The sequence below is a fragment of the Eleutherodactylus coqui genome, chromosome 10 (assembly GCF_035609145.1).
Source record: "Eleutherodactylus coqui strain aEleCoq1 chromosome 10, aEleCoq1.hap1, whole genome shotgun sequence".
Taxonomy (NCBI): domain Eukaryota; kingdom Metazoa; phylum Chordata; class Amphibia; order Anura; family Eleutherodactylidae; genus Eleutherodactylus; species Eleutherodactylus coqui.
Genome location: NC_089846.1, coordinates 21562817 through 21589948, shown reverse-complemented (window position 1 = coordinate 21589948; position 27132 = coordinate 21562817). Strand labels below are relative to the sequence as shown.

The 27132-nt window shown below is 44.9% G+C and overlaps 1 protein-coding gene across 2 annotated transcripts in view; it reads right to left on the bottom strand.

Annotated features, from left to right (window-relative positions):
- Positions 1-27132, bottom strand: part of LOC136580178 (uncharacterized) — a 58282-nt gene that overhangs the window by 30755 nt on the left and 395 nt on the right. Inside the window, exons 2-9 of one of the 2 annotated variants that reach the window (XM_066580522.1) lie at positions 25652-27093; positions 24857-24917; positions 18764-18886; positions 15311-15930; positions 8336-8464; positions 7419-7581; positions 3605-3770; positions 1402-1502 (exon numbers count right to left, since the gene is read on the bottom strand). In XM_066580522.1, the coding sequence (XP_066436619.1) occupies positions 1402-1502; positions 3605-3770; positions 7419-7581; positions 8336-8464; positions 15311-15930; positions 18764-18886; positions 24857-24917; positions 25652-27023 (2735 nt within the window). In that variant the 5' untranslated portion in view covers positions 27024-27093. The remainder of the gene's footprint in view (positions 1-1401; positions 1503-3604; positions 3771-7418; positions 7582-8335; positions 8465-15310; positions 15931-18763; positions 18887-24856; positions 24918-25651; positions 27094-27132) is intronic. The other variant, XM_066580523.1, reaches the window with a different exon arrangement.

Here is a 27132-nt window from a genome sequence, read left to right as displayed (position 1 = left end):
TCTCACATTTAACAGAGTGCTTAGGCCACGGTCACACGGGGCGGATTCCCGACGGAAATGTCGCGGTTTGGCCGCAGCGAAAAACCGCAACATTTCCGCCGGGAGAACCGCTGTTTCAAAATCCGCGGCGGTTTTGAAGTGGCCCGACCACTCGCTCTTCCGATGCGGCCGGCGCTCCCATAGAGGAGAGCGTGGTCGCAGCAGAAAAAAAAAATGAACATGCTGCGGTCGGCAAATCCGCGCCGCAGTGGTAGTTTCTGCTGGATTAACCGCAGCGGATTTGCCATCCCGTGTCGACGAGATTTCTGAGAAATCTCGTCCACATGGCTGGCTAATCCCGGGATTAGCGGCCGCATGCGGATTTGCCGCGGCGAAATTCCGCCCTGTGTGAACCCAGCCTTAAAGGTGCTTCTTCCAGAAACAGCACCACTCTTGTCCTTAGGGCTCATCCACACGGGCCTATGGGGGCAGCGTATTACGCCTGTATATTTCATGTGCATGATATGCAGTCCTAAAAGCCATTAAGATATACGTTTTTTCCACGGACGTGGAACAGCATGTGCTATTTTGGGGCATATCATGCGCATTATAGGCCGTGAGGATTTAAAATACACAGTAAGGGCTTATTCTGACGAGCGTTTGAGTTAATACGTTCGCCATTACGAATTTCCAACAAGCTCAACTCCCGATCGTAATTGGCGTTTTTAAAGTCATTCGCACGGGGCGCTGCTGCACGAGTGTAAAAAAACACGCTGAAGCGATGGCAAGCAACGAATAGAATAAACCTCGGAATGGCAATAAAATGCGTTGTACACAGGTTAACTCCCTCCCCCTCCCTTTTTTTCTGCTGCCATAGAAGTCTATGGTAGCTTTTTGCGCAACACAGAGAAAGATAGGGCAAAACCTATCTTATAGAGAAGGTCCTATTTTTTCTCGTGTTAATATTTTGCGCAGAAAAAACACGGTCGTCTGAATGAAGCAATTAAAACCCTATGCATTGCATGATCGCGTTATATGTGCGACTTTTTAATGGGTGGAAATACCTGCGCAAATACGATTGTCTGAATAAGCCCTACATGTGTATTCAATTGTGTACTGTGTATTACGTGCGTGACATATATGCGTGTTATACCCAGCCCCCACACACCCGTGCAAGTGAGCCCTTATTACAACTCATTTTAATGAATGAGGCTTAGCTGCAATACCAGACATAGTCCACAGAAAAGAGTGGCGCTGTTTCTGGAAGAAACTCCTTAGAACTCCTAAAGCTAAAAGAGTTCAATGAATGTAGGGGGTCACGGGGGTCTTCCTAAATATTAGTAACACTGGGCATTTTGTATTCAGAGTCAATATCACTCAGATTAGCAGCACAGAAGTCATTGTAGTGACGGCATGAATTACCTGGCTTCCTGCGGTGGTGGAGAGGGCACACGGACCAGGTAATCCTTCACTCGTCTTTTCTTCAGCAGCGTCTGCATCATTCTCATGGGAGAATATGGCGCCTGAATGGTAAAAATTCAATTATATTTCAGTCCCAAGTTTTTCGTACAGGACTGGACAGTTCTCCTGACTTGTCGGTTTTAGTAGATACCCCATGAAATAACAATTCTGGAGCATCTTTCCTTAGAACACTCTGTTGTGCTGTTCCTCTGTTATGCTTCCTGGAAATGTTGGAATAATTGACAACTGGGAGTTTTCTTTTTCTCTTATCAGTAGGGCGTGTGCCTGCAGTCTGTCAGCACTGATTGGACAGTGTGGGGAAACGCCCCACTGAAAAGCCAAAGGTGAGCCTCAGTTTATTTTCAGGAGGAATAACAGAGGAGAAAAAGATGTTCCAAATCTGTTATTCATGGGGAACACAAGTATTTGCTAAATCAAGGAGAGCTGCCAGATAAAACTACCAATAACAATATGGCCATGCTTTAACCCTTTGCAATCCAATTTTGGATTCAGAGTTTCCTAGGGGGCTTTCTCTTTCAGCCATTATACAATGGCGCCATCTGCTGGCTAGAGCCAGTACTGCGGTATGGGACATTCTGGAGAAGCCCCTGACAACAGAGCGGCCAGTAATCTACAGTAAGAATACCCTGCCGGACGTCTTCTGACATTGAAGCTGTACAGCCTTCAATCAGAATGTTTTTAGACATCAGACAGTGGATTGGGAAAGGGTTAAAACATAGGAACAACTGTTGTTTGTGAACTTTTAAGCAGCGCAATTGTTGTTCACTAGTTCAGTTTTGCGATCACTGTTGTTGGGAGCGTTTACGCGGGTCGAAATATCATTGGTTGACTAGTTAGCGGACATGAGGTTCTCAGCAGGAGTGTATTTTAAATTTTAAGCCCTCCCCAACGTACATTCATTAATTGCCGAGTCCACTGAACAGACATTAATACGTAGGAGTGGTCTTCAGGTGAACAGTGACTGCTGTGGTCTTTTGCCGGTTCAACTGAACAGTCGGTGCCGCAGCCCCTCTTTCTCGCTGCCTGAAAGGACTTTATTTTTTTGTTTGAGCCTTGGTTCAGTCGAAGATCATCGCACGTATTTATGTGTTTTCTGGAACCAATAAGTGCTAAGTGGGAGGGCAAAATGTTTAAAAAAAAATCTGGGAACCAATCAGCTTTCAGCAGGAAGCGCACGCTGAACAAGAGCGCACCTCCCTGCAAAGTTGTTGGCTAGTTGCTAAAAGACAACTATTACCTGTTTACACCAGACAATAATCAAACCAGCGACTATTTTTAGGTGAGCTGAAGCAAAGCGAACGGTGAATGAATTCTCGCTAATCACGCAATTGGAGGCCATGTTTACATGGAACAACTGTTGCTTACAATCTAGTCGCCTAGCAAACAACTATTCTGACAACAGTTTTCCCATGTAAAAGAACCCTTAGGGTTACTTCATATGGACACATATGCTGCGTCTTAGGGCCTAAACAGATGGGCATGACTTTGTCCCGTTATGCGACCGTGATAATCACGTCCGTAAGTAAGGCTGGCCTCAGAAAAAATATGCTAGGTGTGCACACTAAAAAGGTTAAAGACAGCGTGTTAGCAGATAGGAGATAGGGCTTATCATGCGGACAGTAATTTTGTGAAAGTTTCTGGTGCTCTGACCTTGATTATGAACTGTGTTCTTTAAAGCTACATTACTCGTGTATACAGGAATAAGGCTTTTCTAAAACACTGTGTTGGGGCAATGATCATGGAGGAGAACTTGTGCGCTGTTTGCCGCAATCTATATATTTGAGCCAATATCATTAATAAGTGAGTGCTATCGACATTGTTCACAAAGTATTGCTGTTCTACACTGCTCAGCAAGTGTTGTTTTTCCTATGTTTTCACTAGTGGTTGATAGGGCCTAATTTTCAAAGGTGAAAGGTCAACTGTATATTCATTACTGTTGTATAATTACTCATTTCCACTTTTTCTTTGTTTCAAATAAACATTTTAGATTTTGGTAACTCCGTCGGATGCATCATTTCTTGCATGCTGCATCGGAACACCTCACCCATGACAGATGCATCTACCAAAATCAGCCTCTGGGTAATAAAGTGTGGATGGTTTAGTGTTCTGTTCTTTACGTTCACCAATCACTAGACAATGTCACCTTTACTGGATGGGTTCTCTCTGTGCCCTGCATGTCGACATCCCCCATAATGTCCTTCTTCGTCCTATTGATGTTGATACGGCTGGGTATACTGGCATTTGCTGCATTCTGGTTGGGTAGTCTGTGAATTGCGGCACCATGTGGACTAGATTTTCCATGGACTCCTCTGCAACGGAAACAGGAGACATGAGATGAATGTGTGATGCAGAATTTATGTGTGGAAACAGTACGAGGATCAGCCAAATCCCTCTGTATCATGAATCATATTATAGGGATATATTCCACTGCGGAAAATGACACGGAAAGCCACTGACACAATGTATCTGTTTTCTGCGGGAGCTGATTAAAACCTTCATACTGAGCTTATTAGCCCTCTCGGGCGCTAAAGAAGAATTTGGTTAACTTCAGATAATCTCATTTTTAAAGCCTCTTAAAGCTTGGAAGTGAGGGAGGGGAAGAAGAGTCAACCTCAAAAATGTCTGATATGAGGTCATGGAATACGCACAGCGGTTTTCTGCAAAGGACGTCCTTCATCTTGCTGTGGTACGGTGTGTACTAAGGGCTTGTAGGATCACAGCTCACTTTCGTTCAAGTAAAAAGTGCCAGACTATTGGAATTGTTGGGGTACTAAGAGACGGATAACAAATACCTATGGCAGACCAGTGGAAAATATCAGTCCATCTGAATGGCAGAATATATTGGAAGGTTCATCCGTTGGTTGGCAGTCATAGCATTTCAAAGCCTCAATGCAAAGAGTGGGGGAAAGGGCATACACTGAATGGCCACTTTATTGGATACCCAGGCCCTTTCATAATTGGAGCTTCCCGGTATAGAAATTTTCCCCATCACCCCGGGGGAAAGTATAAAATCACATGACAAGTTCTCCATGGATCAGTTTCAGTGTGAGTCCACATTAGATGGGAAAATCCAGCGATCTGAGTGATTCCAACGAGGCCGGGTCATCGGTGCTAGACTAGCGGGGCCGGGATGTCACTGCCAACCGCGTGGGGTTTTCTTGCGCAGCGGTGTTGAGAGTATACGGGGAATGGTGTGATCAAGGAAAATCATCTAGCAAAAGTAGAAAAACTTAACGAAGAGTCAAAGGAGGATGTCATGAACCTTTCTGATGAAGAGGTCCTGCGCAATCAAGCAAATTGCAGTTGAATACAAAGCTGGTGGAACAACTAACGTGCCCAAATGAACAACTCATTGTCCCTGAGCATGGATGGGTAATAACAGAAGATGGCCAGTTCCAGGGCCATTGTTGAGAAACAGTAACAGTCAAAGGGCTTATGTTCACGACCGTGTTTTCGCCCCGTATTACACGTATGTTGCACGGACACGTGACACCCGGTGAATGGAGTCAAAGACTTTAATTGATCCATGCACGCCAACGTGTAGACACTGCATATCGATACGCATTCAGAATAAATCGCAGCATGCTCTATTTCTCTGCATACATTTGTATGGGATGTGTATGATATGCTCCCCTTACGCTATACATTGCGTATGGGTGGCATTTCCATACATATGCCTGCCCTGCAACAGAACAGAGAATTAAAAAAAAAAAAGAGTCACACTGCACATGTCCATATTCGTGTGATACGCGGGCATGTGCAGTGCCATATGCAGTCTCTGCCGACTCTCTGCTGGCAGAACGTATGTTTGCAAAATGGGTAAAACGCTGTGGAGAGACCCACAGTGTTTTAAGCATATGCCCATGGGCATGAGACCTAAGAGAAACAAATGAGACTGCAGTGGGCAAAAGAGCACAAAAATTGTATCATTAAGCAGTGGAAAACATCGCCTGTTCTGGTGAAGTCATAAAGTCAGCACTTGCCAAATAGGTTAAGTGTATAGGTGTTAGAGATGAGCGAGTAGTGCCTTAACCGAGTATCTCCCCGCTCGTCTCCAAAGATTCGGGGCCGGCGGGGGAGAGCGGGGAGGAACAGAGGGGAGATCTCTCCCTCTCTCCCCCCGCTCCCCGCCGCAACTCACCTGTCACCCGCGCTGGCCCCCGAATCTTTAGAGACGAGCAGGGAGATACTCGGCTAAGGCACTACTCGCTCGAGTAATGTGCCTTAGCGAGTATAATGAAAACAAAGATCTGGTACCGTGTTAGCCAGTAGAGCAAAATGTGATTGTTCTCAGCAAGAGAAAAGACGTAATCTTGTAGATATGATACCTTTTAATGGCTAACAAAAATACATGATGTAATAATAGCGAGCTTTCGTACCAACGCAGGGTACTTCTTCCGGCTTAAATGGATTGGATCTGAAGAGGCATGCATATTTATACACACTTATAACATACATACTTATGACAAGGCACAGATATGGATGTGATTGGTTCGCACTTAAAAGGAATTCTGCAAACCAGAAAACAAACTTTTTTTGTCTAGGCACTGATAGCAGAGTGAAAGTTTTATGGTCCCTAAATTACTGTTGGAGGGGGGGAAAAAGGTCAACAGGCTCGAATTGTTATAAGAGATACACAAACATTTTTAGCTAAATACTGATAAGGGAGTGAAAGTTTATGGTCCCTGAATTACTGTTGATGGGGGTCTTATCTGTGCAATCAAGCCTCAAACTTCCCATTCACGCATAAATCCTGGGGAATAGTTTAACCCAGTATTCATACCCCCATCAACAGTAATTCAGGGACCATAAACTTTCACTCCCTTATCAGTATTTAGCTAAAAATGTTTGTGTATCTCTTATAACAATTCGAGCCTGTTGACCTTTTTCCCCCCCTCCAACAGTAATTTAGGGACCATAAAACTTTCACTCCGCTATCAGTGCCTAGACAAAAAAAGTTTGTTTTCTGGTTTGCAGAATTCCTTTTAAGTGCGAACCAATCACATCCATATCTGTGCCTTGTCATAAGTATGTATGTTATAAGTGTGTATAAATATGCATGCCTCTTCAGATCCAATCCATTTAAGCCGGAAGAAGTACCCTGCGTTGGTACGAAAGCTCGCTATTATTACATCATGTATTTTTGTTAGCCATTAAAAGGTATCATATCTACAAGATTACGTCTTTTCTCTTGCTGAGAACAATCACATTTAGCGAGTATACTTGCTCATCTCTATTAGGTGTACGTAAACTGTGGCCGTGACTATACCGTGCAAGCAGAAACGCAAGGCAACATATTTAATGTCAGAAAAATACACAACTCTTAGAACCCTGCATTATCTAATGTGGTTAGTATATATAAATTGGGTTACATTCACACGAGCGGATACGATACTGGGCAGAGAAACTCGGCCCGATACCGCTCTTGCCAACGTGCGTTTCATCACTTTCGTAAAATTACGATCCTCAGGCACTTCTTTCACGCATGCTAGAGGATCGCAAGCAGAGGCGTAACTTAAAGCTCCCGGCCCCAATGCAAATCCTGTAACAGGGCCCCAACTATAATGTTTTATTCATAGTACTGGGCTCCCTATATAGAGAGGAGAGGCCTTATGGGCCCCCTAAGGCTCATGGGCCCGGGTGCAACCACATCCCCTATAGTTACGCCACGATCGCAAGTGTTTCCCATTGATTTCAACATCACATCGCCCTCGCATTCACATCACACGGCATGTGAGTGACATGCGATGTCTTTGAAGTTCCCATTGAAAACAATGGGCGAGGCGTACCAAGAGAACGCCAAAAGATAGCTTCGTTCCATTTATTACGGCCGCATTAACGGGATGAAATCACGCCCATAATACAGCAATGGAACACCTACTAGTTAGCTAGTGTGCACCCCCTGGGCAAACATACCACAAGAACCTAGGCCTTAGGTGACTGAGTGATGGTCTTACCCATCAATCTCTTTTGAAGTGTAAGTTCTCTGTTCGGGTTCTAGATCCTTGAAATTCTTGAAAATGAAATCTGAATGGAGGCTGCCACTTGCTGCTTCAGACCTTGGCTTCTTCTTCAAGCGAAGGCTCCTCCTCACCTTACTGTAGAAGGAGCTTTCTGGACCTTGTGAGACAAAAGCAAAACCGTATGGTATTCATAATGTGGTTGACTGTAGACAGAAAATAACAAAAACAGCGAAATGGGAAGAGGTGACGTTCAGAGGGCTATAATTTATTCACTTTATGGGGTCTATGCCCTAACCTGCTGACACATGTCTTTCCAAACCAACTTGTGGGCTGAAGGTATAGTAGTCAGGGGTCTCATCTAGGATATGTTCTACCATGAGCAAACCTGTCTTATCTACAGAGCAGGCATCCCCTCGTATTGGAGAACATACTCTGGATGTGAGGGCCAGGACATGCTCCACCTGTATATAGTGGCATATAGGTCACTTATAGGTTCCCGTTAAAAAAAATATACGTTTTTCTACTAGCTAGAAAGAGAATGATCGACTACACTGTTGCATACAGTTGAAAAACGGTGTACCATCTTATACAGGCCCAACAAATGCTAAAAGTGGCTCTGTGGATACATTTGGTGTATGCACAGGAAGCTTACTTCGCACAAGTGCCCACCTATGGGACCAAAATAAATGCCATATATGTCCTTCCTTACCTTCTGAGCCGTCACAGCTAGTCAACACATCCAGAATGCCTAACATGACCCACCTCTCTGTACACCTTACCCATAAGAAATAGAAGTCTTTCATGTCGTATTTGTCGTACCGTTCCATGTAAATGATATGGACTACTTTGGGCCTGGATGTTGTTCCTTCTCAAGCATAAGTGCATTAATTGTAGATGCAATGACCACTTACCTTTACTCCGTGATGTATGCTCCAGATTGAGGTCACGGTTTTGAGATGAGGATCTTGACTGGTTTCCACTGCCGATAGAAGAATTTGACTCTCCCCATTCCTTTTTCATTATTGAGACTTCAGAAGAAACTGTAAGTTTAATTTTGGGAATTTTGTTATTGTCATTCCATTTTAATGGTAGATTTTATTTAGATTATTTTTTTAGTTTGGGGATTTATAACATAGGATACAAGCACCGGGTAATAGGGCATTCCACAGGTTGTACAATCTAGTTTGACCTTCAGGGTCAGAAACGCTAGCTTTTCTCCTTAGGGAGAGCAACTATAAACTAAGTGAGGAGACTCAAATAGCCATGCACGCTCCTCTGGGTAATATACAAATAAGGGCGATGGAATAAATCCTCCACAGCGCCACCTATTGGAAGGCTGCATTCCTTCAAGTCAAAGTCTGTAACAAGCCTTGTTACAATGACTGGGAATTAAAAGCAAAGCCAGACTCCATGTATATACAGCTGTTTCAGGGTTGTTGACCTTCATCAGTGTACAGTAGGAGTCTGGCTTTGATAGTGAGAGGCCTGGGATGGGGGGGGGGGGGGCAGAAACGCTATCCTTTCTCCTTAGGGAGAGCAACTATAAACTAAGTGAGGAGACTCAAATGGCCATGCACGCTCCTCTGGGTAATATGCACTCCTACTGTACACTGATGAAGGGCAAAAACCCTGAAACAGTTGTATGTACATGGAGTCTGGCTTTGCTTTTAATTCCCGGTCATTGTAACAAGGCTTCTATAAAAAGTCTGACTTTGGCTTGAAGGAATGCTGCCTTTCAATAGGTGGCACTGTGGAGGATTTAGTCCATCGCCCTTATTTGCGGTTTGACCTTATGACGCCTTAAAAATGAACTACAGTCCATTTTAGGATACATTCACATGTAGTGGAATCAGGGCTCCTGCACAATCGCGAGGGCGATATTGGGCTGTAACTCCTGAACCGATATCGCCTCCATTGTTATCAATGGAGCTGATGCTGCTGCTGGCCCCATTGGAGACAATGGGCGGTATCAAAGAAAGGGAATGCTGCAATTTTCTTTCACTCAACATCGCAGGAGTGAAAGCATCGCAAATGAGAATGAAACCATTAAAAATCATTGGTTTCATAATTGTGCGATTTTCTTGCCAGCGTGAATTTTCCGCAGCAGAAAATTCACAGCCAAAACCCATGTCACAATGCAGACTATTGGCGCGGATTGGGCAGCAACTTTTGCTGCAAATATGTAGCACACTTAGGCCTCATGTCCACGGGGAAAATCAGATCCGCTGCAGATTCTCCATGGAGAATCTGCAGCGGGTCCCTCCTGCCCCGCGGACATGAGCGCTGAAAATAGCAATAAATCAGAATAAACTCACCTCCCATCCGCTCCGTTTCTTCTCTTCGCTGCGGCGTCATCTTCTCTCGTCGCGGCCGGATCTTCTTTCTTCGACTCGGCGGATGTGCATGATGACGTCGGTGACGTGCCCCGCGCATGCGCCGGGCCGAAGCAAAATGATCCGGCCGCGACTGAGAGAAGATGGCGCGGCGCCGAAGAGAAGAACCGGAGCGTGTGAGTAAACTCTGATTTTTGTCTCCCGCGGATCCGGACGGCTTCCATAGGCTTCAATAGAAGCCCGCGGGAGCCGTCCCCGCGGGAGAACGCATGAAAATGGAGCATGGTCCGGATTTTTTCATGCTCCATTTTTTTTTAAATTCCTTTTATTGACGATCCGCGGGTATTTATCTACCCTGCGGGTGGTCAATGCATCCCTATGGGGTGCGGATCCGCGTGCGGGTGAAGAGTTAAAATCTGCTGCGGATTTTAATTCTTATTTTGCCCGTGGACATGAGCCCTAAATCCCTTCAGTTGAAAGGGTGAAATCTGCTGCGGATCTGCGGCAAAAACTGTGTCTAAATCTGCATCAATTGTGTGGACTTAGGCCTCATGTCCACGGGGAAAATCAGATCCGCTGCAGATTCTCCATGTAGAATCTGCAGCGGGTCCCTCCTGCCCCGCGGACATGAGCGCCGAAAATAGCAATTTAAAAACATTTACCTATCCGGCGCGGGCGGGGAATGTCAGCTGTTCCTCACGGCCGGATCTTCATTTTCGGCCGGCGGATGAATTCCTGACGCCGGCGGCACGTCGCCGGCACGTCGTCGACGTGCCGCGCGCATGCGCCGGGCACATCCGCCGAGCCGAAGCAAGGAAGATGCGGCCGTGAGGAACAGCTGACATTCCCCGCCCGCGCCGGATAGGTAAATACTTTAAATTCCTATTTTAGGTCTCCCGCGGATCCGGACGGCTTCCATAGGCTTCAATAGAAGCCCGCGGGAGCCGTCCCCGCGGGAGACCCGCACGAAAATGGAGCATGGTCCAGATTTTTCCATGCTCCATTTTTTTTAAAATCCCTTTTATTGACGATCCGCGGGTATTTATCTACCCGCGGGTGGTCAATGCATCCCTATGGGATGCGGATCCGCATGCGGGAGATCCGCTGCGGATCTTAAATCATATTTTGCCCGTGGACATGAGCCCTTAGACACCGTCTTTGATGCGTATTTTTCGCTGCACCATTTCTGCTATGCATCAACATAACTCTATGCTTCCAGGCTATCAATAGAGATACGAGACACGTACTACAAGAGCAGTCAGGCTGTAGGTAAGACCAAAAAAATAAAATTAGAGAAGCATTAAACCCTTTAAAGCCAACAGAAGACAAGAGGCATGAAGACCCTGCCAACAGGATACATTTGAATGGCGCCCCTCCATATGTGCTTTCGTACAGTACCCAAATAACTATACCAAGCTGTGTCTTATTATATGTGGCACACAATATGGTGCCCAAATAACAGTGCTATAAATTGCCAAATACTAGTGCTATACTGCGCCATCACCACCATATAGTTAAAAAATAATGTACAGCACTGACGTAGATGTGCCACACAATGTAAATACCCCCATATGGTGATCAAATAATACTAACATACAGCAACCACATAACAGCTCCATAAATACAAAGTAATCTAATACCAGTGATGTACAATGCCTAAATAATACTGCTGCACAAATCATACACTCATTGTCAAAACCAATCCCTCCCCTAGAAATTGTCGTATGGATGAAACTTTCTCTGTGTGATTGTAACATTGATATAAGTGATTACAGTATCAGAGCAAAAGGATCATTTATTGTGGAGAACCGACCTCTTGTAGGGAGGCTCTAGTACCCGGCTGTACCACCTCTAGCTTGGATACAAGATGTGATATGGGCAGACATGGAGGCTCTAGTACCCTGCTGTACCACCTCTAGCTTGGATACAAGATGTGATATGGGCAGACATGGAGGCTCTAGTACCCTGCTGTACCACCTCTAGCTTGGATACAAGATGTGATATGGGCAGACATGGAGGCTCTAGTACCCTGCTGTACCACCTCTAGCTTGGATACAAGATGTGATACGGGCGGGCATGGAGGCTCTAGTACCCTGCTGTACCACCTCTAGCTTGGATACAAGATGTGATATGGGCAGACATGGAGGCTCTAGTACCCTGCTGTACCACCTCTAGCTTGGATACAAGATGTGATACGGGTGGGCATGGAGGCTCTAGTACCCTGTTGTACTGCCTCTAGCTTGGATACAAGATGTGATACCGATGTGCATGGAGGCTCTAGTACCCTGTTGTACCGCCTCTAGCTTGGATACAAGATGTGATACAGGCAGGCATGGAGGCTCTAGTACCCTGCTGTACCACCTCTAGCTTGGATACAAGATGTGATACGGGCGGGCATGGAGGCTCTAGTACCCTGCTGTACCACCTCTAGCTTGGATACAAGATGTGATATGGGCAGACATGGAGGCTCTAGTACCCTGCTGTACCACCTCTAGCTTGGATACAAGATGTGATACGGGTGGGCATGGAGGCTCTAGTACCCTGTTGTACTGCCTCTAGCTTGGATACAAGATGTGATACCGATGCGCATGGAGGCTCTAGTACCCTGTTGTACCGCCTCTAGCTTGGATACAAGATGTGATACAGGCAGGCATGGAGGCTCTAGTACCCTGTTGTACTGCCCCTAGCTTGGATACAAGATGTGATACGGGCGGGCATGGAGGCTCTAGTACCCTGTTGTACCACCTCTAGCTTGGATACAAGATGTGATACCGATGTGCATGGAGGCTCTAGTACCCTGTTGTACTGCCGCTAGCTTGGATACAAGATGTGATACAGGCAGGCATGGAGGCTCTAGTACCCTGTTGTACTGCCCCTAGCTTGGATACAAGATGTGATACAGGCGGGCATGGAGGCTCTAGTACCCTGTTGTACTGCCTCTAGCTTGGATACAAGATGTGATACCGATGTGCATGGAGGCTCTAGTACCCTGTTGTACCGCCTCTAGCTTGGATACAAGATGTGATACAGGCAGGCATGGAGGCTCTAGTACCCTGCTGTACCACCTCTAGCTTGGATACAAGATGTGATATGGGCAGACATGGAGGCTCTAGTACCCTGCTGTACCACCTCTAGCTTGGATACAAGATGTGATACGGGTGGGCATGGAGGCTCTAGTACCCTGTTGTACTGCCTCTAGCTTGGATACAAGATGTGATACCGATGCGCATGGAGGCTCTAGTACCCTGTTGTACCGCCTCTAGCTTGGATACAAGATGTGATACAGGCAGGCATGGAGGCTCTAGTACCCTGTTGTACTGCCCCTAGCTTGGATACAAGATGTGATACGGGCGGGCATGGAGGCTCTAGTACCCTGTTGTACCACCTCTAGCTTGGATACAAGATGTGATACCGATGTGCATGGAGGCTCTAGTACCCTGTTGTACTGCCGCTAGCTTGGATACAAGATGTGATACAGGCAGGCATGGAGGCTCTAGTACCCTGTTGTACTGCCCCTAGCTTGGATACAAGATGTGATACAGGCAGGCATGGAGGCTCTAGTACCCTGTTGTACTGCCCCTAGCTTGGATACAAGATGTGATACGGGCGGGCATGGAGGCTCTAGTACCCTGTTGTACCACCTCTAGCTTGGATACAAGATGTGATACCGATGTGCATGGAGGTTCTAGTACCCTGTTGTACTGCCGCTAGCTTGGATACAAGATGTGACACAGGTGGTCTTGGAGGCTTTTGTACCCTGTTGGTCTGCCTCTAGCTTGGATACATGATATGATAGGGGTGGACATGGAGGCATACAAGTTCGATATCCACATTTGCTGTAACGGAGTCTCTAGATCATGCAAACTTGTGGGTTGTTAAAGTTGGCATCCCAGATGGTCCCATACATGCTCTATTGGTGATAAATCTGGTGACCGGGCAGCCACAGAAGTGTGACAATGTTGTGGGGGCTCCTGTGACCCCCTTGTGTGTGCGGCCGAGCATTATCCTGCTGCCTCTTGGAAGCCGCCATGAGAGGAACACGTGTGGCTGCAGGATGTCCTGAACATATCGCTGAGCTGTCATTGTCCCTCGTACCACCACTAGGGGTGACCGACTGTCATATGCAATGGCCCCCTCAGACCATCACAACAGCAGGGGGCAGTGTTCTGCTCCACAGCAAAGGCAGGATTAAGACACTCACCCCGAGGTCTCCAGACATGAACAAGGCCGTCGTCAGTGCTCAAACTAAAGCCCCATTTACACGTAACGATTATCGCTCAAAATTCATTCAAACGACGGCTTTTGAGCGCTAGCCGTTGCGTGTAAATGTGTGCCCATCGTGTACTTAACTTGAACTCTTTGTTCATCGGTGACTTCAGATCAGCATAAAATCTTTTGTCCCTGATAGCAGGGACGGCATGCTGTGTTCTCCGCGGGCAGCACTGATAGCATCGTATGCAGCCAGCAGCCCGTGGCAGAGCAAAGCAGATGTATTTAGAGAACAGACCATCCGCTGGTCTCTAAATACATGCACATGAAGCTAGCTCACTACTAATGGGCTAATTAGCCCTTTAGTAGCTAATGCAAAATGATCGCTCAAAACTAACAAATTTTGAGTGAGCATCTTTGCATGTAAATAGTGCTTTAACCTGAAAATGTGTCAAAAAACGCGTAAGAGTCCACACCATTGGTGTGAATTTTGACACAGTTTTTGATGCGGATCGGCGGAAGATTGAACCCTTTCAATTGAAGGAGTGAAATCCAGCGCGGTTCCACATCAAGATATGCATCAGTATCCGCACCATTGGCTTTGATGCAAATGTTGGTGCCGTACCATTTCCACTATGTGTGAAGGTACACTGAAAGGGTTTGTACACAAAATCGCCCATGAAAGTCTATGGGAGTGTAAAAAACGCAGTGAAAACGATGTTACATTTATATTTACTGCGTTTTTACACGTTGCCAGGAAATAGTGGAAAAAACTCGAAATTTAAAAAACGTGCACACCAAAAATACACATGCAGTGATAACGGTGCATTTTTCATAGACTAAAATTGCATGCACCAGTGTGAATGAGGCATGAGGGTAGGCCATATACATCAGTATCAGTTTGGTTAGGGACAACACTCAGCACCCCTGTCGACAATCAGCTGATTGAAAGGGCTACAGCACTTAGCAGGCGATGTAACCCTTTATTATCATGCACAGCACTGTACTTTTTGTTGTGGTTGTGCCTGGTACTGCAGTTCACTTTCATTCAAGTGAATATGAATAAGCTGTAATACCAGACATAGCCACTACCAAATATACAGAGCTGTGCCTGGCAAGTAATGGAGGGGACACAGTAATTATCAGATTGCCATGGCCTTTTCAGTCAGCAGATAAGTAGAAGTACTGGGAGTCAGACCCCCACCAATTTGATAATGAAGGCCTATCCTAAGATAAGTCAACAGCATTAAAGTAGCAGAAAACCTCTTTAAGACCCAGGCCATCTCTAGTGCCCTCTTTAGTAGGCGCATCCCATGCACCCCTAAGACCAGCCCTATATATTACCTTCTGTGGTTCCACTGTCCAGCGTTTCTAGTGATGATAGACTATGGTGGCCTCTTTCGTCCCCTTCCATTGCTGTGATACTTTGGGTTGGCTCCCTCCAATCGTGGTTGGTGTTTGTGAAGCTCATTGTGATTCCATCAAGAGAAGTCGCATTTCGAGGAGAAAACTGTTTGTTAGTGGTGTCCCTTATTACAGGGGTAACCCGTATTTGAGGTAGATGCCTGCTGGGAAGACCACCTCGTGGGATATCAATTAACACTTTCTTTGCTACATTTGGTGGAAACGGTTGACGTCTATGTGGAAGGGTTGTGGTCTGTTGATCTGTGCTTTTTGGCTTTTCCCCTTCCCTCGGGAGTGAAGATCTCTCAGTGGTTTCAGACTTGGTGTTCCTTTCTACCTGTTTTATCTGAGGACCTGGTGGGATACTTGTGCTCATTTTAGTAGTCTGTGTTCTCTCCAGAAGACATCTTTCCTGGTATCGAAACTCTGCATCTTCTTTGGATTCATCCTCAAAGTGCACTCGCGCTCTTGTGGGCCCTTGGGGTATCTTCTCATTGAAGTTGATAGAGCTCTTTGAGTACCTTGTCACGGGGTTGTCGTTCCTCTGGATTATTTGTGTTCTGTCAGATAACCCATATTTCACATTGTTAATATGACTACAAGAGGCATGTGTTATACTGGGGTGGACTAACGAGATTCTGGGCCCATAGGCAAGTATTAGTTCTGTCACTACACAGGCAAAATAACGTCAAGTAATGTGTGAAAACAAGTCAGTCAACCAGCTGAAGGCCAAAAGTAGTCAGTGTCACAGGGAGAAATTAGCTCTACTGACTGGTAGAAGTAATTCTTCCCTGCCCTGATCATGTTATAGACAGACCAGGACAGAAAAGGGTGCCTGTTCATGCTGCGACCCGTTAATGTATCCATATATATGCTGCGTATCGCTGCTGTAAACACATGAGGATCTCTGCTGATTGCCGTGGGCTACCTGTGCTTGTCATATTGTTCCAGTTGACAACTCCTAGTGCCATCCGGAAATCAGCAGAGACCCGCAGTAGTTTACATCAGCGATCCACAGAATGTAAAGACGCCATCGGGTCGAGAAATCAGCTTGTCTAAAAGATCTCTAATGGTGTGTGTACATACTGCGTATTACTGATGAAAAGTCCTGCGGCTCTCCGCTTATTGCCGGACGGCACGACTTATCAACAATATGAAAAGTCCAGGTACCCCACAGTTATCAGCGGAGATCCGCATGTGTTTACAGCCGCGATGTGCAGCATATACAGACACTATTAGAGGCCTTTTAGACAAGTTGGAGGCCAAAAATTGACTTACGGTGATGAACGATCGTTAGTATGATCGTTCATCCCCATACATCAGCTGTTCAATTCTCTGTTCACACAGGGAGATGTGCAGCCAATCAGCAAGCTCACTGAGACGAAATGGTCCACCAACAATGAGTGTTCACTCATTTGTCGGCTGATTGTTAGTGCTTTTACACTAACCGATTGTTGTGTGAACTAGCATTCAGAGGAACATTCAGGTCTGGTAATTGGCCCGTGTAAAGGGACCTTAAAGGGATTTCCTGTTCTCATGATAGGTCATAAATAGTTGATCAGCAGGGGTCTGCCACTTGGGATCCCCACCGATTATTTGATCCTCGGGCCCTCAGTCAGTGAAGTCGAGCTGGACATTCGCATTGGGATTGGTGCCGGAAGTGTAATAGAAGGCTTTGCTCTCATTGGAATCAATAGAGGCGTTGCTTTCTGTTACATTTCCTCTTCATTATTGGCGATCAAGGATCAGCTGATCGGTGGGGATCCCGAGTGATGGACCTCCGTCAATTAGTTATTGATGACCTATTCTGAGGATAGGTTATTAATAGTAAATACCCAGAAAACCCCTTTAACAGTTACAGTACAGCTATCAGAGCTGTGTGTTGTAGTGTGCGTCCATCACATCACCAGGACTGATTTTTATCTCCTGACAATGAAAGTTCCTATTAAATGACAGCAAACAGAGATCTTGAAAAACTAACAAACTGAAATAGAAATATTGGAAAATTGTAGTAAACTATAGACTTTATCTACTGGGTAGTCCAAAGGTATGGAGACACCTGAATAAATGGAAAACAGTGGTTGGGAATGCCATCCAGTGTGTGACATGTTGCTAAGGGGAAAGGGGCAAATCTGTAAGAGGTGGTGTCCAGCACAATGGGCATTTTGAAAGTTGCAATCTTAGAACCCAGTCAATATTTTAAATGGAAGGGTATATGTAACATATGTATCTGATGGAGACGTTGATAAGGAAACCAAATCTGTGCTTAAATGTCATGTACCTTTATTCCAGCTCAAGTTATTATCGATTTTCACTTTGTCACAGACACATATGGCGAGGAGAGGACAGAGATCGGGCTGATCTCCAGGAGGTGCAGTACCTGAGTCATTGCGGTGGATTTCAATAGTCGGTATTCTACCAGACCACCCATCTGGCATGCCACAGTTGGCAAATTGCTTGTCAAATTTTGGCTAAAAGGTTCTGTATTGGACCTGCCAAAAAGTGGATGTAACAAAACTGCTACAAACAAAGCAACAACTATGGCCGCCCTGGTGTCTTTCTGCGGGAGCCTACATAGAAGCACGCGGCGTCTGTCTCAGGAGAGCGGGGTGAGTCGAACCACCATGGGGCGGATACTGGCTACGTACAAATGGCACCTGAAAAGATCCATTAGCTGCATCTTCTCAATGAGGATGATCCCAATCGCTGTGTTGGATTTGCAGAATTGGTGTCACAGCAATTGCAACGGGACCCACATTTCACAGAGAGTAGTGATGAAGCAAACATCTACGTGAACGAGAAGGTGAACAAACAAAACCTTCGCTACTGGTTCGACACAAACCCGCACTGGACAGATCCCTCCAAAATGGCTGGCACACAGAATCGCCGGATCTCACCCCCTTGGACTTCTACCTGTGTGGTGATGTCGAGTCCCAGGTTTATGAAGTGGGGCGCACATGCAACAGCAGATTCTGTTGAGGTGTTGCTCTCAGTGCATCGTGAAAAGGAGAAGAGGATAGCAGTGACGATTCCAAACAATGGGGAGCATATCCTGTAGTGGATCGTCGTTGTGTCCCATGTCACAGAAAAAAATGTTAATAACTTTAGCCTGAATAAAGGTACATGACATTTAAGCACAGATTTGGATTCCTCATCAAATTCTCTATCAGATCAATATGTTGCATACACCCCTTCCCCTTTGAAAATCTTGACTTGGTTCCAACATGGCGGCTTTCAAAATGGCTGCCATGTTGGACGTTACCCCTCGCACATTTGCCCCGTTCCCTTAGCAATATGCCACACACAGGATGGCGTTCCCAACCACCGCTTTCCATTGTTCAAGTTTTTTCATACCTTTTCAATAAACATACAACATCCCAAATGAGAACATACTTATTCTCCCGCACTAAGGAATGGTCGGCCTTCACGGGCTCAGACGGTTTTTGGGGTTTGGCGGAGAATTTCTTTATAATGTCACGTGAAGCTGGAGGAGCCTGCGGACTCTTGGTTTTTGGCCTTTCGAAAAGAAGAAACAAGGACAGGGTTAATCACGTCACCAAGATACGGCGTCCACTTAATTACTTCAGCTTTACTAACGTATGATACGTTTTCTTCATGCAGAATGCAGACCACATTGTAGGGTGACACAGGGAAGCGGAATGAGGTGCGATGGCAGGAAGACACTGGCTCTTCTGGACTGTGACCGCCATCTACTGTCAGCGCACCAGGAGCAGTGATGTCACTGGCCCCGACCGCCTCGCCACTCAGACCGAAGCTGATTGAATGGTTCTATGATTAAAAATGGACTTATGCTAAATATATAAATGCCCCTATTATACACGGTGGGCCACATAGAAGTAGTCAGCGCCACACTGTTATGAAAGCTGCCTAAAAAAAAATCTGTTGCCCATAGCAACCAATCATACCGCAGTTTTCATTTTACCTCAGCAGTATATGGAATAGCAACCAATCACAGCACAGCTTTCATTTTACCTCAGCAGTATAAGAAATGAAAACTGCGCTGTGATTGGTTGCTATGGGCAACAAAGACAGCTTTTCTTTTAGGTAGCTTTCATAAGTGTGGTGCCGGCTACTTTTCTGTGGCCCACTGTGTATTACTGGGGTGATCACATACGGCTTCGGAGGTGACTATGTGTTGTAACATAAGGGCATTATAGCATTATATGGCTGGCATGGCTTTAGGGGTAATTTTGTATGTAGGGCACATTGACATAAGCAAGTCTTGGGGGGATGTTATTATCAGGATAAAGTATTTATTAGGTGACCCCATGGTTTAGGTACATGGGGAGCCCCAGTGTGCGGATAGGCTGCCATATGCACTACATTACGGAACAATTGTTTTAGTCCAGGAGCAAAGGATTGTCTTCAGATTACAAATGCTAAACAGGTTGGACTACAATCGAGTTTTATCAGCTATCCGTAGGAGGGTCTCGCTGCTGACACCCCCGCTGATTCCAAGAGCGGGAGTCTTGTGTCCCCCTCTCCTCCTCACTGTGGGATCACTGCACCCCATAGACTCCTATGGGAGTAGGAAAAAATAAAGAGAGGCTGAGGCTGCGAAAAGCTTACAGGTGCCTCTATGTAGGCATTAACCCTTTCCAATCCACTGTCTGACCTCTGAAGACATTATGATTTAAGGCTGTACAGCTCCGATGTTGGAAGACATCCGTCGGGGTTCTCTTACTGAATATTGCCAGCCTCTCTGATGTTGGAGTCTATCCAGTGTGTCATCTCATGCAGTACTGGCTTTAGCCAGCAGATAGCGCCGTTGTTTAACGGCAGAAAAAGAGTAAGCCCCCTAGATACAAATTGGACTGGAAAGTGTTAAAAGTCATTCAGAGGAATAAAGCCGAACAAGGGTTTTCCAGGGTGCAAAATATTTTTTCGCTAAAAACCACGCTCAACGGTCGTGTGAATGGGCGAGAAAACATGAATTACCCTGGCAAAAAAATATCCTTTCATGCAATTTTACTATGCCGGTGCTAAAACATGAAAACGCACATGCTCGTGTGAAAGAGCCCTTACCGTGCAGGATCAGGGTCCACCAGAGAATCTTCAGCCAATCAAACCTCGGCTAATTGGGGGCATGGAGGGGTGTCACATATGGAAAATGTGATATGATTATGGCTCATCAAAAGAAGCTTCCCAATACATTGGCTCCCAAATATCAGTTAGCCCGCTCCCCCATGTATTATAATTTGGTACTACATTCTCTAATGCAAAGAGGAAAAGGCCAGCGGGGGGCCTGTAGACTACATGTAGGACTGTGGAGGCCATCTCAGACTCCAGGTTTCTGGATTTTCAGGCGTTGAATAATTGCCATTTTCACATATGAATTGACCTCCTCCAATTTCCACTCTAGTGTATATATACATCCATCATCAGATAATTGCATCCGTCACATCTAAATTGCCTTTTTTTAATAATGTGGTACAAATATTATTGGACAGAATGAGACATTTGGTGTCATTTATGGACTGTACAGATATCTCGCAAGTCAGCACATTTTTAATGCACATCATGCATTTCCTGGCTGCGTCCGTACATTAGAGCAAACCCTTCTTCCACTTATTATTATTCGTCTTGCTCTGTGCAATAACATGTAAATTTACAGGAAGTGCTGAAATGTAGACACGGGTGAAGTAAAGACTCTGAACTTGTGATATAGCACTAGAGGAGATGTACAGCATCAGAAGAGCATCCACTCATATAATCTAGAAATGGGGCACTAATGTAAGGGATAAACATTGATATTCTTATTTTATGGGGTGTGTTTCTTTAAATGTTGTTTATTGTAAAGCGATGGTGGCGGTGCTGGAACAGGAAGTGCCCCCACCCCCCAACGAGTTTCGGCAGACTCTCCATCAATCGCCATCTAGCCTGTTCATACCGCGGGTAGTGGACTGTGTTTTCGGTTAATGAAAGTTGTTCTGCTGCAGACTATGTGAAGTTGGAAAGAGTTTTTGCCGGTGTCTCGCCTAGCTCAGTGACATCCTTGCAACCAAGAGTTCTTCTATAGTTATGCGGTTCAAGGAGGTACAGTGGTCCGGCAGTACTGGAGGCCAACCACAGACGAACCTGTGGCAAAGGTGGTCCGGGAAGCCCGGACTCTGCAGAATATTTTGTCCTGTGTGGAAGTGCCAAATAACAAATAGTTCATCAACTTTCTAATACACTTTGAGGCATATGTATTATATTTGTACGCCAGGTTCTCAGCATACAAGAGTTCCAATTTTGGCGCAAGCACCAAAATTTTTGCATTTTGAAGTTTTTGGACAGTTTTTCAAAAACTATGTGGAGCTTACTGTTTAGGGGCTGTAGTCAAACATGGCCCATTAAATTTACTGATTTACAGAAATTGAAGTAAATTATAGCTGAAACACCAGTCTAAATAAATATGCCCATTAGTGTTTTAATTCATTCCCTTTTTCAGGATGTCTGCTGGCTGTCAGCGAATGGGACGGATCTAGTACTGATTGCACAATACAGAGTTTGGTGCAACGTAACAGAGCCTGGAACAGGTGAGTAGGTAAGAGAGGATTGTGGGATACGTGCCCAAGTGCGTTGGTTGGTGGGTGGGGGTGTTTGCCAACAAGCTGTTCTACCATGACCAAGATATTTAGATACAGGGACAGGACAGCAAACTGGAATTTTGACAGATCAGCTTTCAAATGTAAAGTATATCTGTATTTACTAACAGCAAACAGAAAATATATTAGAAACTAGAAATCCCCAACGAAGAGAATGTATCAACCAGGCAGACTCCTTTTAAGACTTGGGTATGTGTATGATGGGCGCAATGGTACACCCCCTATATGATCCCATGAAGTGCAAGACGAGAGGCTCATTTGGAAATTAAACAATAAGAGGACAAAAAATTCTAACATATGAGGCTGGATTTACACCACTAAAGCCTTCAGGTAGACAACTAGGGTCTACAACTCTCTTCTATACTCAATGCTTCTATGATGCACCAACCATGAAAGGTGGCATTGGGGTATAACTTTTTCCTCCATGTGGCCATCTCTACAACATTTGCACCCAACTGAGGTCTACTGAAGCTGCAGGTCTACTAAATAAAGACTGAATCTCATAAGTTACCCAAAACAAAGAACTAGGTGTAGTCTCCAGCAATACACTGTAGACAGCTTTGGGCCAATGTGCCCAAAGGGGCACCATCCATGTGGTGAAATGAGAGCTTCTTTTCTGCTAATACCCTTCTCCAACTAAGTAGAAATTTGGTAATATATACTGTATTTCTTCCATGCTATTCGACTTCTTCAATTTAAGCAACTCCCTCCCCTTCATTTCAATTTCAACTTAGCATTTAGACACAACGATTATTGCTCAAAAAATGTCTTTTGAGCGATAGTTGTTGTGTGCCTTTAGGCGAAGGTGATCACTCAAGTGTTGAGCGATCAATTTGCGCTCCGAGCGGGGGATGCAGAAGACAAGCGGGGCCGCTTGTCTTCTGCATCCAGCTGTTCTCTGCTCGAAACGCCCGGCTGTTATACAGCCGAGCGCTCCGAGCGGGGTATGCAGAAAACAAGCGGGGCCGCTTGTTTTCTGCGTCCAGCTGTTCTCTGCTCAGAGCGCCCAGCTGTTATACAGCCGAGCGCTCCGAGCGGGGTATGCAGAAAACAAGCGGGGCTGCTTGTCTTTTGCATCCAGCTGTTCTCTGCTCAGAGCGCCCAGCTGTTATACAGCCGAGCGCTCCTAGAGGGGTATGCAGAACATAGCTGGACAGCTCTGTTCTTTATACCCAACCTGTCATCAGGGAGCGGAAGACAGCTGAAAAATAGTATCAGCTGTATCCTGCTGTGAATTCCTGATAAGGCTGATCGTTCTCATTCAGCATGCTGAAAGATCAGCGACGGCTTAACGAAAACTGCACGATGTCAGTGCAGTTAGACACAACGATTATTGCTCAAAAGACGGATTTTGAGCGATAATCGCTGTGTCTAAATGGGCCGTTGTGTCTAAATGGGTCAAAAAGGCAGCAAAATGATTAGAAGCATAGAAGCATCGCTGGGTGCAGCAAATAAGACAATAATTGACAGCAATGTCAACCTGGCTATCAAATAATCAGATGGGCGAAATAGCTTTTGTCATGTGATTGGATTTCTGGCCTGTTGGAGCTAACAGCCCATCAAGTGAGGATATGAGTTTCAGAGATGAACATAAATGTTAGTAGAACATCTCACTGTCTACGACTTGTACCACAGAACACATACGTAAGGGATTTCCCATCCTTCCATGCACTCAAGTGACCTCAGTTCATGAGACAGATCTACTGTATCTAAGACTAAAGTTGAGGGGCGAGCGTGCAACAGTCTTAACTGCATTGTGACACGTTCTAAAAGTAGTTGCTTCATAGACGTGGTTCAGTTTTGGAAACAGAGCACCTATTGTGACAAGTCTTCTGACTGGCAGGGATGATTGTTTTTGACCACAAACAGTATCTGCATTAATTAGTACTTGAGTCAGGGAAAACCAACAAAGCTCAGCATCTTATACGGGATTTACTGGCTTTATTCTCCGACGTTCTATTTCACTCAAGGAGGTGCTACAAAAAAAGCATGTCCACCATATGTGGATAATGCTCCCTTAGGGAAATCTGCATTGCTTAGCAGACGGAGGACAATGAGAGATACATTTTATAGAACCATGAAGTCACCCGATACCATCTGGAAGAAATTTTACAAATTTGTCTGCTGGTTGAGTGTAAATTGTGAGGAAAGGAAGACTTCTACATATTAGAATTGCAAACAGTTGCACTCCATCGGCTGGATGTGGCCTTCAAAGACCTTTTTGCAGGCTTCAACATCTGCAAAGACTTTCCTGTAGGTTAAATTCTGAATGTACTTGGCTAGTTCTAACCGGTCAATCTGAGCATCAAGCTCCATGATGGGAACTGATCAGATGGATCCAACATAGTCCATATCTGTGGTTGAAAGGAAACTACCTACATTGCCAGATGAGTGCTTTGATGATCTTCTTTCCATGAAAGTCAAGTGCACATCCAATAATCATCATCTTCTCTTCTAAGTGTGCTTCTAGCCTGTCTAAGGTGAAAAGTAATCACACCCCTCCTCTAATATCTGGAAACATGTTCTCAACTCAACTACTGGATTGTCCACCATGTATGTGTTGGCTGTATTAAAGAAGCATACCCATGATCTCAAGCTTATCCATGACTCTAATTTGGATCCCATCATTCTTGTGAAGCATGAAAGATGGGCAATATCACATTCATGGTTGGAAAAAGTAATTTCATTGTCATTATAAGAAACATAGCATTCACAAGAACCTCTTAGCATCCTACACTAAACCATGATAGCTCTCTATTTATTTAGACCGGTATTATGATTGGTGATCACCATTCTTGTGTTTTAGTACTGTTCCTCAAGTCTAGTTTTCATTAATATGCCTACAGATATAGTAATATTTCACACGGTAATTTACCTGAATACTTTCATTGGCGCGCATGTAGAAACTCCAGAGTCACTGTCTGAAACAAAGCCACCTATAGAAGAAGAGAACATACTGTAAGCCCTATGACACTTGGGTGGTCCATGTTGTAAAATAATTACCCTTAGTTCCTCTTCACTCACTTAGTGTTTATGGAGACACCATGTCAAGACAGCCCATGCACACAGCTCAATGTCCCATCATTCCTGGAATCAGTGGGTCAACCTCCTCATCAACTGGCACAATGTTATCTTCTAACATGGATATTCTCTTTAAAGCAACCCCTGGGTGGCTACTACACGAAAACATTTTTGTGGTATACATGAATATATGTAATAGCATAAGCAAATATGTCTTCTCCTATAGCCCTGTTTACAATACATCCAAACACACCACATTTGTGTCACTGTTGCACCCATGGACATGCCTTAGTGACTTTCACTTGTATTGTGTCCTAGAAGGTACTGATTCTCCTTGGGAAAGGGGGTCTTAAGAGCATTGCTCACTGGGAATGGTATGTAAAATAGTTCTCGTACAGAAGAAACAAAGCTGTTTCTCTAGTGCCTCCTATAGGTAGCTACCATGTCAAAAAGATTAAAAAGACTCAAAAAGTTGGTTCATTTGGTACCATGTAAATCAATGTCTGACACTTTACTTATAATGAGTGATTCAAGGGGTAAAAATGTGATTCGTGGAGCAAAAGGATTCACAAAGCAGAAAAGTGACATCACTTGACTAATCTAACCAGACCATGTAGAATCCCATCAATTAAATAATATGAACGTTTACCATTATTGGAGAGCCCGTTGGTGGTCTTAGGCAGGTCTTTTATTAATCGACTAGGCTTGTCAGGCAACAGTTCTTTCATGATGGTTCCTAATGGATCAGACTTAACTCCAGGAACATTTCCTTGTGATGGAGACCTCTCTCTTGTTGTGGTGTAATCCTTGGTAGACTTTGTGGTGGTGTAATCTCTAGAGGTCTTTGCGGTGTTGTGACCTCTGGTGGTCTGTGTGGTGGTATAATCCTTGGTGGGCTTTGTGGTGGTGTAAACTCTGGCGGTGTTATAATCTCCGATGGTCTGTGTGGTAGAGTATGTGTTGGTTGTTTTTGTGATAATGTAATCTCTGGAGGTCTTTATGGTGGTATAATCCCTGGCAGGCTTTGTGTTAGTATAATATCCTGACGTCTTTGCGGTGGTGTAATCATTGGTGGGTTTTGTATTGGTGTACTCTTGTGACGTCTTTGTGGTACTGTAATCATTGGTGGGTTTTGTGGCATTGCAATCTCTTGACGTCTTTGTGGTGGTGTAATCTCCATTGGTCTGTGTGTTAAGGTAATCATCAGGGGACTTTGTGGTTGGGTAATCTCTAAAGGTCTGTGTGATGATGTAATCATTGGCGGACTTGGTGGTGATGTAGTCTCTGGAGGTCTTCGTGGTGGTGTAATCTCCATTGATCTGTGTGTTAAGGTAATCATCAGGGGACTTTGTGGTTGGGTAATCTCTAAAGGTCTGTGTGATGATGTAATCATTGGCGGACTTGGTGGTGATGTAGTCTCTGGAGGTCTTTGTGGTGGTGTTATCTCCATTGGTCAGTTTTGTGATGCAATCATTGGTGGACTTTTTAGTTGTGTAATCACTTGAGGTCTTTGCTTCAGCACTATTGCTCGTCTGGAGTGTAAAAGTTTGGTTGGTCACCATCTTTTTGGGTGAGTTAAGCCTGCTTTTCAGCTCAATTTTGTTCTGCTCAATCTGAGTACGTAGAGTTGGAAGTTGAAAAGAAACCCCATTTTGAGCTTCTAGGTAATCTTTCCGGGTCCAGGTTGGCATAGCCATGGCTTGATTCTTGATGATGACGGCATTTCCACTTTGCTGAGGTTTTTCTACTTCTTTTCTTTGTTCATTATGTGTTTTCTGATATTTCACCTTGGAAAGGAAACTATCTGGTGACCATCTTTGGGAAGAGGCCATATTTGGAGAGTTTGGTGGGATTCCAAGGATTGGCGATGGCACCTTCTCCAGATGTGGTAATTTCTGTAGTGATCCATTCCTTCTGCCAAGGTCAGTAGCAAGGTTAAAGGCATCTGGATATTTACGGCGAAGCTCATTGTAAAATCCATCTAACGTCTTGTTGTCAGTGCCAAGAACATCCATCAACATCTCTTTTTTTGATGTTTCCTTCCTAGTCTAGTACACAGTCTTCGGCCTGCATGGTACCACAAGACTTTACCTTCAGGAGAAAGAAGAATTCGCATTTGTAGGATTACAT